This window comes from Pteropus medius, unplaced genomic scaffold (assembly GCF_902729225.1).
Source record: "Pteropus medius unplaced genomic scaffold, Ma_sr-lr_union100, whole genome shotgun sequence".
Classification (NCBI taxonomy): domain Eukaryota; kingdom Metazoa; phylum Chordata; class Mammalia; order Chiroptera; family Pteropodidae; genus Pteropus; species Pteropus medius.
Window position 1 is genome coordinate 2,742,077 of NW_024356335.1, and position 19,640 is coordinate 2,761,716.

General features: G+C 49.1%; 1 protein-coding gene across 11 annotated transcripts in view; it reads left to right on the plus strand.

The window, feature by feature from the left end:
• The window catches only part of MVB12B (multivesicular body subunit 12B), a 165,144-nt gene that overhangs the window by 93,899 nt on the left and 51,605 nt on the right, over positions 1 to 19,640 (plus strand). For 9 of the 11 annotated variants that reach the window (XM_039861604.1, XM_039861598.1, XM_039861607.1 and 6 more), the window contains one exon: positions 1,483 to 1,577. The exons of 1 other annotated variant lie outside the window; for it this stretch is intronic. In XM_039861604.1, the coding sequence (XP_039717538.1) occupies positions 1,483 to 1,577 (95 nt within the window). Of the gene's footprint in view, positions 1 to 1,482; positions 1,578 to 7,062; positions 7,453 to 19,640 lie in introns of those variants that run through there. One more of the 11 variants, XM_039861603.1, reaches the window with a different exon arrangement.

Below are 19,640 nucleotides of genomic sequence, written 5' to 3' on the forward strand. Positions count from 1 at the left end.
GGATGCTAAAGGAGTGGGTCCCTTCTCCTTTAGCGTCCATGCCTTCTGCCGAGAAGGTGTCACTAGAAGTTCTGTCCCCTTTGCCTGAACGTGTTGTTCCTTCCGTTCATGGTCTCTCGGCACTCAGTTTTTATCCCCCTGCAAGTGCCACGTTGCATGGGGCTTTGTCCCACACCCTTATCCTCTGGAGCCTGAGCTCGGCTTCGGGGAACCGCCCCCGACCCTTCGTTAGCATCAGTGACGGGCAGATAGTGGACGCTCACTGCGCACATGCCAAGATGCCCAGTGGACACGTGTCCGTGTGCTGGCGTCTGCCGGTTCTGCTGCCGCCCTGCGTGCACAGTCAGCGCTCAGAGAAGCCCCACTGCTTGGTCAGCCGGGCCGGTCGGCGACACAGCCACCGGTGCTCAGTCTGCAGCTGGCAGACCACATGGCTCACAGCCCTAGGCTCTCGCTGGGTCCCCGAGGCGCCTGCTCACTCCTGGCTCAGTGGGAACGGGACCTGCCTGGAGAACAGGTCCTCCCAGGGGTCTGTGTGCGGAGACTTCCCGGAGCTCACCCAGTTGTTAAGTGAAAAAGGCAGCGTGGAAAATGCAAAGCTTTCTCTATGTGCTAAATGCTCCCTTCGTTTTGGAAATGACTGAGTGTAGCCAAAGCTCAGGCTGCTGAGCTATTTCAAACCAAACCCTAGTCATACCAAAAAGAGATATTTTTGCTATTTCTTCCCCCAGACCTGTTGGGTTTTAAATATTTCTCCTATTATTTTAATCTTCACTAAAGGCAGCTGACGACCACACCAAATGGGTTATCTGCTCTGCCTGAAGACTCGCTTATGCTCTGTGCGCACTGTGAGTTTTAATGGCCAACGCCTGCGCCAGAAAAGACCTTCTGATCCACCGAAGGTGCTTTCCTGAGCACCTACTGTGTGCTCCCTCTGGAGCGGGACATGCAGACAGGCAATTCGGAGGAGCGTGCCCTTCCTGTTCCCCTGGACTCACATGCTAGCAGTACCAGCACCTCGTTCATAGTGTGTCCTGTGCTCTTACCTTCGACGGCCCTGCCGGGCAGGCATGGGGGCCGATGGGGTGGACCATGGGACCCACCCAGGCAGTAGGACACACCGAGGCTCAGTCCAGAGCCCGAGCGTTCCGGTGCCGCTGCTGCACTGTGCCTGGTGGGCCACGACCTGGGCGAAGTTGCCCGCCTCCTGGAAGTGCCGGGGGTTTGCCGTAGGCTTGGGAACAGCCCCTTCTTCCTCTCAGATGTCCTTCCTGGTATGAACACATGTGGCCGCTGATGTCAGGGAACTTGCAAATTCCAAGGGGGTTGTGGGGGGCAGGGGACCCGAACTGGTGGAGAAGCGCCGCTCCTGCTCCGTGCTGCCGCGGGCCGGGCCGGGCCGGGCCTCGGCGCCCTCTGCCCTCTGAGCCGGGGCTGCTCCACGCGCCCTGTAACCGCCTGTTTCTCCCGTCTCTCTCTCAGGCACATCTCTCTAACGCTCCCTGCTACCTTCCGAGGCAGGAACAGCACTCGGGCGGACTACGAGTACCAGCACTCCAATCTGTACGCCATATCAGGTACGTGGCCGTCCCGGGCACCCCTCCCTCCCTCTGCGCGCTTCCCGGCTTTCGGCTTTCCATGGCCTCAGTCTTGCCTCTCTGTTTTCTTCTCGGCAAAGGGCCTGTTCCCTGCAGGGGCCGGGCCTCGCCTTCCCTTTGTGTCACCGAAGCCCTTAGAGAAGGGCCAAACACTCAGCATGTTTAGAAACTAATGATGAAAAACAGTGTGTGGGTTTCACAGGCTCGAAGGGCGGGTTCCAGAGAATAGTCCCCGCTTTGTTCACCCGCCAGGCCAGGCCCGAGCAGGTTTCTCCCGGGAACGCGGGAGCAGCGCAGAGTTGAGGCGGGTCCTCTGGCCCTCCCACATCCAGGTCTGTCCTCACCTCTCATTTCTCAAAGCCAGGTTTGTGGCCAGGGGGTACCCCGGTGGTCTCCCCATCATGCCCCTATCGAATGCGGCCGTGATTTCTGAACCCGACCTTGAAATCGGTAGTGTTACCTCGGCAGAAACGTCATCGGTCCTAGTTTTGCTTTTCACCTTCACCCGGGGAGGAGAGACTTACGAGCCCCATTACAGGATTGAGATTCATTAGGTGCCCGGCAGGGCAGGTGACTTGCTAAGAGCCGAGGAAACCCGCAAACCCGCCTCCGCTTGTACCGGGCCTCCAGTCAGGGGTGTCTGCATCCAAGGGGGAAGTGGCAAATCGGTGCCACTTACCAGCGCACATTCTTAATGGTGAGTGACATTTCGAACACGGGAACATGGCATTCATTCATGTACCATAATGAATCGGTTATTTAAAAGGTAATCTTTTTTTCTAAAAATTGCAACTTCAGTTTACTAAATAGATGAAATAGAACAATGGTGTAATTCGTGTCAGGATTAGTTCTCCTTGTTATGATCCCTCCCTAATAGGCTGGGAAGTGTGAGCAGAAGCCAGTTGTTCCATTTCTGGGTGGCTCACCAGCCAGGGAGAGGGAAGGACAGGGAGATCCTCAGAGCTCTCGTCCCTGGCTGCGCTCCAGGAGCCAGGGTCCCAGAGCAGGGAGGCATATGTTGTCTCAGAAAAGCATCTCCAGGGAGAACTGCTTTTTGTGCTGTGGCTATTTCGGCAGAGTCGACAAGGAGCATAACAAGTATGGAAAGATGACCTATTTTGTAGAAAAGCTGACTATTTCCCCAGATGCCTAGTGGCGGAGTGGTGCAAAAGAAGTCTGTGAAAGCCAGCAGGGCCGCCCTGTTCCGAATGCACATGAGGAAGGCTCAGTCAAAGCAGATGACTCTTTTCTTCCAGCCTGCAAATCCTTTCCCAGCCGGTGTTCGCCTACCCGCCCCCCGCCCGTCCCCCTTTACCTGGGTTCTCTGATGGCTTTCCCAGCTGTCGACGTTTCTGCGGAACAGGGCCCACAGAGCGAAATCTCCTCTGGTTTGGCAGGAATGCTCCTGTCTGCCTCTGGACCACTGCTTCCTCGCCCCCTGGCTTTGATGAGGTGTTGTCTGGGTTCCTTTCAGCTGTTAGTTTAGCAATACTGAGGTAACAGCCTCAAGACACAGGGGAAGCCATTCAGAAACTTCCTGTTACGTTTATGTAAATGGCAGTCAATTGGATTTTATCTTCCAAACAGAGGTAGTTGAGGCTGCAGCCCACAGCAGCAGGCAGCTCAGGCCCCCTCGGTGGCTGTAGGCACCGAATTGCTTTGCCAGGGTCCAGGACTGCTTCGTTGTCATGCTGCCAGAAATACCTCGCAGGACCTGCTGGCTCCATAAGGCCTGCAAGCTCAGCACTGGGCAACCACGGTGCAGCTGGGAAGCCTGCCCGCCTCCCCACTAGCAGCCTGCCTGCAAGTCGTTCTGGCTGGGAGGGAGCAGAGACCACCCCATCATCCCCCGTACGAACAGTATTTGGCACTGAGTGGCACATCTCAGTTTGGGATTGTAAAGTTAAGGTTTCAATGGTTTATTCCAAAAACAGTCAAGGCAAAGTGTGCCCCAGGCCCTCGCCCTTGCCCAGCGCCTGGTGCCGTGACAGCTAGAGCTCGGCTGGCAGTGAAATGAATCATCAGACCGTTCTCTTTCCAAACGGGCTCCACCACATGCTCACTGCAGACTTCAGGGGCTACGCAAGCCTGAGGTGCAAACCTCTGGTGTGCTCCAATTCTTTCCCGAAAACGTGTGGCCCCTTAGTTTGCAGTTAATAGTATTTGTCTTCTTAAGATAAGCAGATTTTCAAACAGCGTAATTAGCATTTTGAAAAGCAGCCCACATTTAACTTGGATGGTTATTAAAGTAATATTTACTTTTGAATGTTTTCCCAAGGACATACCTGTTAATATGTCCCTTCTCCTGTACCTTTCTCGAAGACGGTTCATCTCTAAACACACCCGCAAAGGGAAGGACTCTGCTCAGAGTTGCTGGAGAAACCAGCGGAGACACTCTGTAGCTCTGTCCCCAGCTCCAGAGGTGACCATGAAATGCTGCGGAAGTAAGGGAGGGCGAAGGGCGGGCGTTTAGCCCAGCGTTTACCTGGCCGGGGACAACTCACTGTGACTTCTGGGCCAGGCGATCATTCTGACTGGCTGCTCACATGCCGCCTGTGGCCGGGACCACCTCCTCCAAGGAGCCCGTTCCATCTCCGCAAGGTCCCCCCTCGTACAGCCGGGCTCTGCCTTCCTGTGCGTTCATTCATACCCATCCAGCCTTTGGGGCGCTGTGCGTCCCGTCTGCCAACACGTGACCGAGGCTCTGCGTAGCCCAGCCAACAGTTTCCTCTGGCCCACAGAAGGGCGAGCGACGTCTACTGACTCAAAGCCGAAATCCTGAGAAGCTTATGTCCCTTGCTCTGCCATTGCGTACCCTGATCAAAATGGCCATGAAGCACACCTGTGATCCTCACACTTCCTCTACTGGGAATTTATTCTAGAAAATACTTACAAATACGCAAAAAGATTTATCCACAAAGACGAGCACTGCTGCTTTTTAAAAATAATACTCAGAAAAGGGGTGCGTGAGGTGGGGGTGAGGGGGTAGATAACCTAAATGTCCAAAACAAAGGCAGATGGTTGTTAAATCCTGAAACACCTATACAATGGCCTTAACTTTTCAGGCATCAGAAAATGATGATTTAGATAAGATTTGCATAAAAACTATTAAGCGATAAACCAGAATGTGTAGTGTGCGATCTCGTTAATACGTATCTAGGTCCGGAAAGGTACATTGCGAGGTGTTTATAGGGGTCGTCACTGGACCTTCCTGCTCCTTTTTGCTGCTCCGCAGTGTCTCATTTTTCTATGATTGCGTGTATTGCTTTTGTAATAAGAAAAAAATACATAGACCTTAATTTAATTTGGCGTGTTCTCATAAGCCTTGCTGGCCCCCTGTGATCACTGTCTTTTCTGAGGGCTCATACTTTTGACTCATATTTTCAAATTCTACTGGAAATCATTTCCAGACCCAGATCATTAATTTTCTTTTTTTTCCCCAATAATTTTCATATTGCCCCTTTTCGAGAATATGACTTTTCCTGTTGTCCAGTCCCCTGGACCTCCTGTCCACTGGCATCCGTCAGAGACCAGACACTGACCGCAATTCCAGCAGCATCTCTGACACGCTGCTTGCCCTGCAGATGCGGACGGTGTGAGAGCAGCTGGCTGCTCCAGCCAGCTCCTCACCTTCCCTGCTCTTCACATCCCCCTTCACATCCCCCTTCACCGTGCCCTCCTGCTTCTTAGGGTTTGAGGATGGTTTTCCTTGAAAGAGGAGATAGAAATAAAATAGTAGGTTCCTGGTTTGGCTGATTTCGTCTGTATTAGGGTCGGCAAACTGCGGCCCACAGCCAGCTCTTTATGTGATCCGTGAACTAAGGATGATTTCATGTTTTTAAGTAGTTGAAAAAAAAAAAAACCAAAAAATATTTAGTGATGTGTAATCTAGGAAGGTTAGATTTCAGTGTTCCTAAATAAAGTTTTATTGGAACACATCTATGCTTGTTCCGCTGCAGATGATTGTCTGTAGCCGCTTTCACACTGCAGTGGCAGAGTTGAGTGTGATAGAGACCATGAAGTCCACAAAACCTGAAATATTGACTACCTATCCTTGGTAAATGGTGGCTCATGCTTTCCCGGTGATGTCCTAACTGATGTGTTCCTTTTAGGCTCCTACCCTCCTGGGAAGGCTTTCTTCTGGGCCGTGTTGATTTCTCTAGATTCTACCCCAAACGCCACTCCTAAGTTTCCTCATTAGGACCGTTAGTGGCTTTTAGTTTCCTGTTTTAAGAATATCTTACCTCTCTTGAAAAGTCTTCTATTTTAGTCCTGAATGATAGCATTCTACCCTTTTTTTCCTTAGAATTATTTTTTAGCTGTTTAGATGTCTGACCATTCATTCATTTCGATTCCGCCTGTTCTGGAAAGATTTTGTCAGCTCCAGAAATACATGTAACAAAATAAAAACGGAAGAGAAGACATAAGAGCGAATGAAAAAGCAGGATGGAGAAGCAGGGTGCAGCCGTGGGCGAGGTTTTCCATGCATGGGATGCTGGCTTTGGTTCTGAGGCAGGACCGCCTCCGTAAAAACGAGCTAGTTGCTCAGGAAGAAACCTAACTATTCCTTTTACTGAATTCTTCCTCATAAAGAGAGCCCCGTTAGATGCTGCGAACCATAAGCAGCTGTTTTCCAGTGAGTTTGATGAGGACCTCCTGTACGACCATATATGGGGGGATCTGCTCATCTTTGAACCCCTTCAGTGTTTGGGAGTCGAGTAAGATGTTTCTTAAGAAATGTTCTTGTGCTAAGTGTCCCGCGCCTTAGGAACTGGAGACCGTGGGGTGTCAGGGAGGGAGGGCTCCTCACCTCCTGTCCAGCCTGAGGGGTGCCTGTGCCAGAAGCTTCTTGTAAGGAGCACCCAGCCAGCTTCCTGTAAGGAGGTGCCTGGGGTTGCTTTCTCTAACCTGGGAATGTCTCTTATCAGTCTTATGGCAGGTGTTACTTAATGAACAGGTGACTCGAGGCAGGGGAAACCAATCTGTGCTGGTCTCTTGTTTTTGCAGTGGTGGTCAAAAACTGATTTGTATCACCAAGTGAAGAATTCTTACCAAAAAGAAAAAAAAAAACACCTTATTTCTCTCCCTTTTGAACACATTGACATAGCAGTGTAAAATAGTAAAATGACAGAAATGCATATTAAGACCGGCGTGTAATCGAACCAGACACACACCCCACAAATCCAGGAGGGGCCACAACACAGCGACACCCCGAGGCCTCGCGGCGCGGGGAGCTATGGGGCTCGCTCGCCTTCCCTTTCAGTCCACAGGCAGGTGGCCTTGCCGACGCCTCCACTTACCCGTCAGCATTAGGCTGACCGTATAATGTGCTGTCCACTTCATGGCATTGGAGAGTGAGAGGCACACAGAGCACCAGGGCAGAAGCCGGAACCCAGACCCCACCCGGCTGCCAGGAGGGTGTGGTCGCCCTGCCTTTAGCTTTTATTTATTTATTTTTTTTCAGTTTTCTTTTTCATCGCTGGAAAAGCCAGCTTATTGCCCTCCTCAGCTGTGCCCTCTTAAAAACCAGCCCCCTTCCGAGATGTTTGACACCAGGACGCGTGTGAGCATGGACAAGTCTGAGCGCATGCGCTCCTGACTTCGGCTCACGGCCCTTGTGCAGAGTGAAGGAGGCTTTTATCTGAAACAGAACCGTATATGAGCCATGTAACTCTGACATCAGACCAGGAAAGCACAAAGCAATTAAAAATAATTAATGATTTCTGAATATCAGCCTTCTCCATGCAGTTTTAATCTAGTCCTCATTTAAATTAGAAGATGGACACTTAATTATCAGTGTTATGAAATTCATGATTTATATATTTCATCCAATTGGATAAAACTTCTGCTACCAGCTCTTCATCTCAGTACAAAAAAAAAAAATCCTATATTTTACGTGATCCTTAAAAAAAAAAAAACTCATCTACTGTAAACATATTTTCCTTCTATTTATGATGATTACATTATTTCTTCCTTCTAATTAGGGAGGGAAAAAACTCACCTGGAAAATAAACTTAAGGCTTTAACGATCACAGAGCGTTGCCCGATTGGAAAACAAAGGCAAGAAGATCAAAAACGGGTCCTTGGGAAGTTTCCGGGGGAGGGGTTCTCACCCGCGGCCGCCCTGGGTGCAGTGTCCGCCGGGTCACGCTGCAGGATTCGCGCCCCGGCTCTGTGTGCGGGCGCCCGGGGGTCCTCCCTTCCCTGCGCATCTGGGCACGCGTGGGCCCCTGCGTGGGTGCAGTGGCTGCGTCACTGATGACCACAAATGAGGGAGAAAAGCCGCTTCCTCTGGCGGGAGCCTCCCGAGCCATCTCGGTCAACCTCTGTACTCACAGGCCTTCCCTCTGGCCTTTGTCTGTGATGGACACGTCCATGTGGCTTGTGTGGCCTGTGTTTCTGACCTCAGCTGTCCTTTTTCCTCCGCTGAGAATTTTCAGAATCACCCAGGGCTGGTCGGAGAGATGGTGGGTGAGCGTGTGGGAGGCTGGCAGGGATCCAAGAGAGGGACATCAGTTTGATGCAGCCACAGGTAATGGCATATGGGGACAATTCCTGAACGAAGTTTATATATATGTACTATATACATATAAATTAATGGTGCTCAAATCGAGGAGTTCGTAAGTCATTTTACAGGCGTGTGAATTTGCATCATCACCTCTAGCAGCCGTTGTGTCCTCTCTCTCTCCATCCGTTCTTGCCCTGACTGACTCAACAGCATTGAGTACAAAGAAAAATATAATAAGAAAAGGAAGAAATGAATGGGAGCGGATGGGGAATCGAGCGCAGTGTATTTGTATATCCCGATGTAAAAGGTGCACTTGACAGGTGGCCAGGTTCGCTCTGTACACAGCCATGTGTGTGCTGTCAGGCGCACGCACGCTGCCTTGTTTCGATTGATGAATTGCCTGCTTTCTTGATTAAACCTTCCGTCACTTAAGAAACAAAAAGCCTGTGTTTAGATGGCAGAGTGGGACATGTCAAAAAAATCTGTCTCCTTTACCTTTGTGCAGATGTTGGGCACAGACTGTAACATGTATTATTAAAATGAATGTGGCATTTACTGTGCATTATTCCTTTCCTGGGAGAAAGGACTGTAAATTATATGCTAATAATAAGCTTTAACCCTTTCGAAATGCAAAAGATTTAAGAGTGCAAATATTCAGGCAGGCCCGGCTAATTGGATGTGCTTTTATACATCCTCTGCAGTAGCTGTGTCACTGAAGTTAATGAACAGCGTGTGTGGGCACACACACAGGGCTCTTGGGGAACATGGAGGTGTTCCGCTCTGCAAGTGCCCCCTCCAGGATTTCACAGGGAGGGAGACCCCGAAACCCCTGAGCCATGCTCGGGGTCATCTCACTACAGATTAAGCCCTTAGCCATGTCCGGTTCACCCAGCACGTCTCCTGGAGCTGGGTGTCAAGGGCGATCCTCTTTTGGCCGTCCCAAGTTCTCACTCGAGGGGCTGGCAGGGCTTGGGCCTGGCCAGGACCAGGTGTTGGTGCCTTCCTCAGCCAGGCTTTTCTGTCCCCGGTCCAGTTGCCCAGGTGGCAGACTCATCTATGTCCCCAAAGCACAGCTCCTCAGATCAGACCTTCGTGCCACGCCCCAGCCCGCTGCATTCATTCCGACCCCACCTGCCCGGTGTCGAGGCTGTCGGTGGTCAGTCTGCACCTGTCCAGTATCTGCTCGCCGTTCCTCTTCATTTGCACCCAGCAGCCCAGGTTGCTTCCTTGTATCCTTACCTTTGTGCTTCTGTGCATTTGTCGCTGCCAGTCACATGGCTCAGATTGCCCCATCTTGTTCTTTGCTGACCCATCTTTGAGGGCGTGTTCCCGGACTGCCTCTTCCACCAAGCCTGTCTGATTCCCTTCCAGCTGGCGAGGCTCTCTTCCTGCTTTAGTCCCATACCACTTGGTGCTGTAGAGCCAGGGGTTCCCGCCCCCCCTGGGCCGTGGACCAGTACCGGTCCTGTTAGAAACCGGGCCACACAGCAGGAGGTGAGCGGCGGGTGAGCGAAGCTTCCTCTGTATCTGCAGCCGCTCCCCAGCGCCAGCATCACCGCCTCAGCTCCGCCTCAGATCCTCAGGCATCAGATTCTCATGGGAGCACCGGTCCCTGGTGCCAAAAAGCTAAGGGACCGCTGCTGTAAAGAGGTCAACTGTGAGCCCCTCGAGAAGGCAGAGATTATGTTTAGAGAGGAGGGAGGCTGCTTTCAATCCCCCTTTGCATCAAGGAGGATGTAATTAAACAGAGACAGAGGTTATTTACTCCTCTGTTCGTTCAGCGGACCCTGAGAACTGCTGTGGCCAAGCCTCGTGTTTCATCGCAGGAGTAACGAGCCCGTGGAGGAAGGTTCAGCATGTGACTGAGGGGGCACTTGGGGCGAGAAGCACGTGTGGCCATCACACAGGGCCACTGAGAACGGCCACACAGGTTGCGCACTGCACAGCCTTAGCACTCGGCCAGGGCCCTGCGTCACGTGACGTTGGTCGTGCAAGTCACTCCTTGCCCCTTATTCATATCTGTAAGATGACACAGTAACCACTGCTGCTTTCCCGGGATTGCCGTGAAGGTCCGGGACCCAAGAACTCTTTGTAAATCGGGAAGCAGTGCGGGGAAGGTCCCTTCTCTCCGCCTTCACCTCCCCTGCGGGGCTGTGATCAGAGCAGGAGCCCAAAGATTGGTTGAGAATTGTCGCTGGGGACACCCTGCCCGGCGTGGCCTTCGTCTTTACGGCACCGTGCTCCGTGTATCATTTCTTATGTAGACTCCATCTCAAGAATCAGTGCTCCGGGTGCTCAGAGAATAATTTCTTGCTCAGTCCAGAGAAACTTGCAGTAGGCTCTGTGGCGCGGCTCAGCGCGGCACCCCGAGTCTGCAGACCGAGACGTTCCGTCATGCCTCATCACTTCGAAGCGGCTGTTTTCCGTGGCAAGCAGCCCACGAGCCCTTTCTCAGGAAGGTGACAGAATGGTGGCTTGGGGGCAGGAAGGAGAGAAGGACCTGGCAGAATGAGCCCAGACTTCTATAAAATCTTCCCATGTGCCTGTGCTGTTTCGGAGAAAAGTGCTTGAGGGTCTGCTTTCTGCTCCAGACTTTCATTTCTGCTTTTCCTGTGCTTCATGGGTAGGAGAAAGTTAAGACTTTTTCCAGTTTCGTCATCATGAAAAATAAAAACATTATTAGGTGACGGATACTTCAGTGCTCTTAAAAGGGTGGCCACCCTCCCGCCGAGCTTGCGTTCCCTCTGGTTTTTAAGCATGGCAGAGTTTAGGCGGCACTGGTTTAATGGGCCACATCCCCCTCTTAAATCCGAGAGCGAGGCAGGCCTGGGGGCGGGGGGCAGCGGGAGGAACCATAGTCACGGCCAGAAAAGCCAGGTCCAAGCCCTGGTTCTCCCACCGCCGAGCCCAGAGACATCAGGCACATCACCCAGCCTTCCTGGATCTGAATCCCCGCCTGTCTCATCACCAGTAATTTCAGTAGCCACATCAGTAATGGAAACACAGTTCAGCTAATGTTTTATTGGACGCTTCCTGTGTGTCCGGCAGTGGCTAGTATCTCAGGTAACAGGGATGACACCCACCTCCCGGGGCTGGGGACGTATGGGAAGGAGCCTCGGCGTGTGTGTTGCAGGTTGGGTCCCCGCGATGTCACCAGCATTCCGTCCCAACACCGCCTTGCTCGTGGAAGAACACAGGACGACTAGAGGAAAGCCAGCTCTAACGCCGTTCTCCCTGTGTATTTATCTTCCTCGTCTAGTTTTTAAGTAGAAATTTGCCCCCACTTCCCCATCCTATTTCCCTTCCTGGCAGGCAGCTCAGTGATCATGGGCCAGCGGCAGAGTCCTTTCCGAAGGCCCGACCAGAGCGATGCTGCAAACAGAGAGAAGACGCTTAATCCCAGCTCTTCATCTGCTCTTAGCACTTTTTCAGAGGTTTACTCTGGGGCGAAGGAAATAGTCCGGTTTAGCAAACACTCCTGCCTAGGGGCAGCTTACATCAAATTAGCCTTTCGTTTCTTTTTTCTATCCCTGTCTCTCTCGTAATAATAGACTATCAGCCGAGAGAGAAAAATGATATAATTAAGGCAACTTCTTTAATTTAAACACATTTAGGGAGCCGAAGTTGTTTTTGCCTTTATTAAAATGGATTATGTTAATTTATTTTAATAATACCTAACCTTCCTTTAGCATTTACTCTGTACACGACTCCGTAGTAAGCAGTTTCCACGCATTTTGTCATTTAATCCCAGCCAATCCTTACCAAGAAAACCTTACAAGAAATCTTTAGGGTTCATACTGTTACTCTTAGCTTCTCTGTTTTATAGATGCAGCATATCTGCCAGGGTCGCCGAGCTCCCATGCTCAAGCCTCGTAAGATAAACATCTCTTATAAATATCTTTAGTTTGCATTTATAAATATTTTTAATTTTACCAGGAGGAAAAAAAAACTGAAGTTTTGAGAGATTGTGATTTGCCCAAAGTTACACTGCTAGTAAGTGGAAGGGCTGGGACTCGAACCCAGGTCCCTGGCGCCAGGCCTAAGCTCCAAATCCCTGTGCCAAGGATGCTGCATTTCTCTGCACTTGCCAGACCGAAGTTGAAAATGGCACACGCACCTGGAGTGAATTATGCTAGGACTAACTTGCTGTATGAGGTCTCAGCATTATTTAAGTCTCAGATGATTCCTGGCCCGTCGTCTCTGGGACCTCATCAGAGTGAGGCCTTTGACGCTTGACTGGTGACAGCTCGCTAGTCCACAGGACATCTCTGATTACTTCCGCTGGCTGTTGCTGGACAGAACCCTGAAGGGTGAGCACACAGTCCCCTCGCTTAGTGCTGATCACCTTGGGCAAGGACCTTTAACTTTAACCTTTCTGTGCCTTAGTTTCCTTATTTGTTAAATGGGGTGACAGTGGTTTGTGGTGAGGATTAGAAATTGCTGTAGATGTATGACTCAGATTGTAATTATTCCACAGCCCCTCCTTCCCACCCCTGGTCAGATCTTTTCCTGACTTGGAAAGGGAATACTCCAGGAACCCCCTCTCCCTCAGTGGGTGGGGCTGCCAGTGGTCTTGCTGTTGGAGACATTTGTCTAGGGTAGCTCTGGGCACCCGGATGTCCCCTTGCCGTGGCCTTCCTTTAGCTCTGTGGTGATGGTGGGCCCCCCAAGTCCACCATCCATCTTATTGGGACTGAACCCCAGTCGTTGTTCTTCCCCTACCCCAGGCCCTCTTGGACCCTGCCCATGGCAGGGCTCTTGTTGGCACTGACAGTCACCTCAGTGCTCCCCTATTTTGAAGCTTCATTCTCTAGATCGGGCCTCTTTAGATGCCAACCAGGCCCTAGGTAAGCGAGCCATTGTACACCTTGTGTGTCCCCAGCCCCCACCCCCGCCCTTGCCTGGTTCCAACTCCTTAAGTCTTCCTGCTGCCACTGTGGTGGAGCTCCCATGCTCCAGCCTTGTTGACTCATGACAATAGTCACAGAGGGTCAGGTTCCAGGTTAGCATATTTTAACTCCTGATGGCTTAATGAGTAAAGATGCGGGTGTCGGCAGAGCCTGGGGAGAAGCTGGACAGCCACATGAGAGTCGCAGATGACATCAGAAGTTACCCTTTGGCTGTCACAGAAGATGAGCATCCTTTCTTTCCTGTCGGACTGATTACATTTAACTGCTGACATTGGGACAGACGAAATCCTGATCCGTTTTAGAACAATGAAGCCACCTTCCCTGTGGGCAGAATACCTGAATCCATCCATTGTCATACATTTGGTGTTTGTGTCCTGAATATCCAATGGTTATTTTTTCCCCCTCTTTTTATTAATGGCCGATGATGGTCTTAACCTATTTATGTTTTGTTTTGTTTAAAAAAAAAAAAAATCTTCAGCGCTCCAGCCTAGAGTTTGGATGGAATATATTCATCACACGAAGAACGAGACTCCTTATTTCTCAGATTTGTCTTCCGATTGTCTCTGGGACAGTGAGTGATGTGGCACGCTCCGCCAAGGTCGAGATCCTTTGTTAGAGGGTGGCTTCTCACGCCCGACTTGTTTCACGGCGTGAGCGATCTCTCGATCCGCCCGCGAGGCAACGTCCATAATTCTGAATGAGCGAGTGAAGCTGGCCTCGTCGGCCGGCCGTAAGCATCGCTTCCGCGACACCCTTAGAGGTGCTCAATCGCTGGCCACTTGGGGCAGTAAACACACCCACCCCTACTTCAGTACGCCCCTGCCGACAAAGCGTCACTGTCTCTCCTGCAGAAGGTCCTTTCACTCATGAATCACGCAGTCGTCATTTATCCTTCGTTTGCCAAAGGTGGTTGTGCCTCTTCAGGCCCACGACGGGCGGCTTCTTTGGCCGTGAGCCTCTTGGCCGTTCATGCTTCCCGTGAAGCGGTGGCCAGCAGATTGGTTTCCCAGGTCTAAGAAAGTTGATTCGTCTTTGGTTGTGACATCCCACTCAGGGCCCAGTCATTGGCTGGGGTGCAGGGTCTTGTCGTGGGAGGGTAGGACAGTGATGTCCCCCTCACTGGCGTGTGCCTAACACCCAGCCCAGGGCCTGGCCCACACCGATGCTCGTCGGTCAGTTGATTTTTGAGATCCACCCTTCCGTATCTGCCCCTTCCAGCTGCGTGACTTTGGACAATTGAGAGAACATTTCATCCTGTTTTCTATAATTTGGGGACTAGAGTTCATGGACGTGAAGTACCTAGTACTGAGTGGGCACCCCAGAAATGGTAGCTGCTATGACTCTCATAAATATTGTTATTCCAGTGAAGTGCTTCCTGTTTCAAGAAGCTCTGTTCTTACTCCAGTTTGACCCCACGCCCTGCCGCCCATCTCACCTGCAAATGCAGTCGGTCAAGGGGGCATCTGGTCCGCTAAGGTAGAGCCAGAAGGGAGCTCACCTGGAGGGACCCTGCCCAGTTCAGGGGATCTTTTGGCGTGACCTAAGGCAGACCTCCCCACCCCCCATTCTGGTTCGGAAACTTGTAATCACTTGAGACGTGCGTTTGCTGCTGGATAATGCGAGTTTAAAGAGAACTCAGGTTCTCACCTCCCTTCTCATCAAATCAGCTCTGGCTGAGAAAGGATCATGCCTGTGCTCAACCATCGTAATGGTTTGACTTCTCTCTCCTTTGCCTTTTGGTTTCTGGCTTTCTTTCCTGCCCCTCCCTTCCCAGGACCCTGTAACAAAAGGGGGAGGGGGGTGTGGGGAAGCCTCTTTCCTTGCCCCAGAATCCTTACATAGCTGTGAGCCAGGGCTTGGTTTTAAGGGTACATGAAAGTCACACCACCCACCGAGCTCGTCATGAAGTCCCCAGCTCCAGAGCAGCTGCCAGGCCAGAGGCCCTCAGGCTGCGAGGCCTCCGCAGCAACAGGACACAAGGCACACTGAAGGCGTCCTTTCTCAGTATTTGGGAGGGTAAAGTAAACAACCTCCCTAGAGGTCCCGTTGAATGGGAGGACGCCCAGCTGTCTACCGATGCTGAGGGATTGCTCCTTTCTTCGGGCGACATTTTTTAAAAAAGATATTGCACCTTTTATTTGGATTTAATGAGGACAGACATTTTAATCAGAGGTTAGTCATTTATTTTTGCAAACTATTGTTTTGATTCATCATTTTTGCAGATAATTAAATGGTTCAGTTGGCGCAGTGTGTCTACTTATTAAAACAGGTAATTTTGAAAAAAAAAAAAAGATGCTGTTTTTTGGATCACTGCACAAGAATTGCTTTTATCTTCATCTTTGAGCATAGTTTCTGGATGTTTTGCCAGAAGTCTCTTGTTCAAGCGATGTCCTCTGTAATTGGAGGCGGGGGAAGGCCGGGGTGCTTGCCTTTGGATGATTGGGGTGTTAGCCGCTATGTTCTTTGAAACAGGAGATGCAGAGTGAACTCTGCTGTTACCTGTTAGAACGACTCTGGTTTTAATTGGATTGGGGAAAAGAGCCTATAAGTTATGAACTTTGCAGAGCTGCAGTTCTTATGCTAAAAACAGATTAATTGTAGCCCTCGCAGTGGGTGGAGTTTAAAAGTCAATTACGGCTTGTCCTATTATAATTTACACACCTAAGATTTGAAAAAGTCTGTCATTTAGAATAAAAACGAAAAGGTTACATGTACTCGTTGGAGTATACCTACGACTTTTCATTTTTTAATGCTTTAGCTACACGTATTTGTATGTATGCAACTTGTAGCTGCAGAGCTGCACTATATAACTCCGTCCTTGAGCAAGAAGATTCCTTATGGAGAGTAACCTGTAAGATTTAGTTCTTTAAATCCATAATGGTTTAGGATATAGCCCTTTGTCTGGCAGTTTAATCCACTTGTAGGCACTGTGGCCAGCTCTGCAGAGCCTTGGGACCATTTCACTCCTGGGTCATGAACCAGTAAAGAGATGGCCCTTCAGGGGTCAATTTTTTAAAAACAAATTGCTCACGACATTTGCTTTCTTTGATTTTTTTTTTCCATGTTTGTGTCCTGAATCAGTTAATTCGCTCATTTAAAAGGATTTATTTTAAGTGGACCAATTAAAACTTTGGAAGCTAAATTTTTGCTGAGCAGTGCAGTCCTCTGAAAACACAATTTATAACACGGCTTCTGCCCTTTTCCACCGAGAGCTGTCTGATCGCGCTGCAACCTCTGATCCTCCCAGAAGTCAAAAACTGCTGTCCTTTGTCCTCCCCTGTGGGCTGAGCCGCTGCGTGGGTAGGTCTCTCCCAGCCTCCATTGTTCTAAGGTGAACAGACAAGTGAGAAGTCCAGCCGGCCGGGCCCAGCCGTGGCACATCGTATCTGTTTGCTTGCGTAAACCCGATAGTTTAATTTTTTTAATAGGAAGCTGCTGTGTAGTTTGGATATTTAAACAGTTATTAACCGAATGACAATTAACAGATTGCATAGACAGATTTTCTTTTGAAAACCTCTGAAATTGAGTACAGTTTGCAAAACTATCACGGCATAGTAATGACAATGAATTTTGATTTCCCGGAACTGATATTAGACTCCTTATTAAACTATGTGCATCTGCTTTTAATTTACTCCAAATAATTGGAAAATGCAATGAAGCTTTCCAATTAAAGCACGGCTTTATGCTGTTTAATAATACCCCCATAATATTATAGCTTATGAAGTGACAGGTGAGTTGGTGTATGAATAAAACATAAAGGCAGCAATAAGGGACAGAAAACCGGAGACAGTTGTGGGGATTTTAAATGCTGGATGTAATTTGCATATATTAATCTCTTCTTTTCAGCCTTATCAGGCGTTCTTCAGTATTTGAAGTTAAAATAGCGTTGACAGGCGGGAGTACGCTTAGTTTTTTCAAGGATTTATTACTTGTATAATTTCTGATCTTTAATAAGCAGATATGACTGATCCTCCTAGTTCTATAGAAATCGGTTAATTGTTCCAGATGGCGTGTACTGATTATGCAAAATTACTTTTCACACCATTTTTTTTGTGATGGAGTTTGGAGTAAAATTAAATTTTTTATAGCCTTCTTATCATGCTGTTTTACAGTGGTTTTTCCACAGAAGTTGAATTTAATCTACTATATTACATTGACCAGCACAGTTATTCTAATGTAGCATTTTGTGATTTGACAAAGAATAATAGAACACATTGCTCATTGTTCATTACTGTGTCCCTAATAAAAGGAGCTCCTGTGTATAGAACATAGCTGTTATTTATGAAGAATGCCTAATTCACACATTTAAAAATGCGAAATTGTACTATGAAGTAGTTCTTTTTGGGGAGAGAATATCTGGGAGAAGCAAATGGAAATAGGCTTGTTGCTACTGATTTTACATGCCAAAAGAGGGGTCTTCTTTTAATGACCAGAGTGTTGAAATTGTGCTGCTTTCTTCTTTGAAAGGGGGAAAAAAAAAAGCCAGCTAATCTCATTCTATTAAGAGAGGTGTCACTGGTTGACTTGTCTTGATTTACATAATCCCAGAAGTCTTTCACAATTGAATAGCATTTATAAAAGGTGGTTACACTTTGATGTAAAGTACCAAAAAAAAAAAAGTCTAAAAAGCTTCAATGATAATTCGTCTGTAACATTTTCCAAAGTGTTGATTTTTGCAAAGCATCTCCTGCTAGTATCAGATGCAAGCCCAAGTTGTGCATGCTCCCAGGTGCCGTTGATCTAGGCTTATTTTTGTCCAGGTTCTCAGATAACATTCTCTCTGCAGCTCAGCTGGTAGTGGGATATGAGGGACTTGGCAGATTCACCCCAAAATAGGATTGTGGGTGCAGGGGAGATGCACTTTTCAGGGGTCGAGGAGGGGTGGGGGGATCATTTTTTGTTGTTGTTGCTGCATCAAAAATCCTGGCTGGTTGTGTAATCTTTTAAATAAAACAGATAAATATAAAGAAAAATATTTCTATGTATATAATCTGAAGTTTGATCTGTTTTCAAAAGTGGCCACAGTGTATTAAGTCTAATCGGGAATTTTATAGACTCGGGTTATATTTTTCTGCTTTAAATGGAGTAGAATCCAATGTACAGAAAGAATCACACAGATCTATTTCTCTGTGGCCGGATGACCTGCGTCCAGTAGCTCGGTCCTGTGCATCAGCACCCGCCCATTCATCTGTGGTCCGCAGGCCGTCCTTGTTTGAAGAGACTTGAGGTGGCCTTGGATCTATTGAAAAAGTTCAATTTCCTCAGCCCTGGGGGAATCAAACCTTTTTTAAAATTATTATTATTATTATTTTTCCAACAGCAACACTGATCGCTCTTCCTAGAGGGGCCCTAGAGTGGAAGCAGGACCTCACTGCCGCCTCCGTGGCCAGCTCTGGGGAATCCGACAGATAAGGGCACAGGCCTGGGAGCTTAGAGGGTGCAGGTGCGGGGGAGGGGTGCCAGCCGGCGGTCGCTCTCCGGGAGTGTGGAGTTTCCACGGGGCCCAGGTGTCGCTGCTGCCGGGGTCACATAGATTGTACTGTGTCCACTGCGCTATATTCTGGTCTTCAATTTTTTTTTTTTTTTTGGTTAAGTTCGACTTTGTATCTAGTCTAGTCTTGAAGGAAGTTTCGTAGTAAGATGAGTATGGTTGGCCAGCTACACCGGAATGACTAATCAAAGCAAACGGAGAGACATGAGTTGGACTCCACAGCATTCAGCGAGCAGTACCAGCTAAATTCCGTACTTGGCCTGGCCTCCACCGTGCTTCAAAAATTTGAAACCTTTCACATGCCGTCTTTTGAAAACTCAAAATACATTTTTGGGAAAATGAAAAGTCTTTGGAAAAGAGAATGCGTAAATCAGACGTGATTAAAAATATTTGTTCTAATGCAGTAATAATTTGGTAGTAATGCTTTCATCAGTATAGCTTAAGGCTGCATTAAGTGGACAGACTTGATATGGATTCTCTCATTTTAATCTTCAAAATGCTATCTAATGTCTCATTAAGACTTGCATATAATGTATCTTAAGTACAGTCATTAAATATAGTTTAGGGAGATTTATGTTCAGATATTGCTTAAAGATGTTTTAATAGGCCCATTTACTCTGATGATATTAATGAGCTCTTAATACAGACTAAGCTTCTAAAACTCGTGGAAGAGGCTCCAGCCTGAACACAACTCCGAGTTAGCGTCTGGTGTGGACGAGAGCCCCGCCCACACCCCGGGGTCAGCGCCGGCCCCGCTGACGAGCCCTGTGTTTAGGATCAGCCTGCTCAGACGCGGTCTGGCCCTCACCCCGGAGGGTCTCATTTTTCTGCAAGACTCAGAACAGCCCTTTTTCTCCCCGTGAAACCGCGCCCCAGACGTGTGCTAGTCTGGGCCAACCGGACATCTCCAAGGTCGTGCGGGCGGCGGCTCTGGGGCACGGGAGGGTTAAGGAAGGCTGTGGCTGAGCCTCCCTGGCAGCATCTGCCCAGGAAGGTGTGTGCAGCCTGGCACCCTCATGTGAACAGCTTCGATCTGCCATAAGCGAACTGTAAAAGGTCATATGGGTGTGCTTTCATCTCTCAGGCATTCGTGGTGACTGTATTCTACATAATAAAGTGGCCCTGCTAATTCA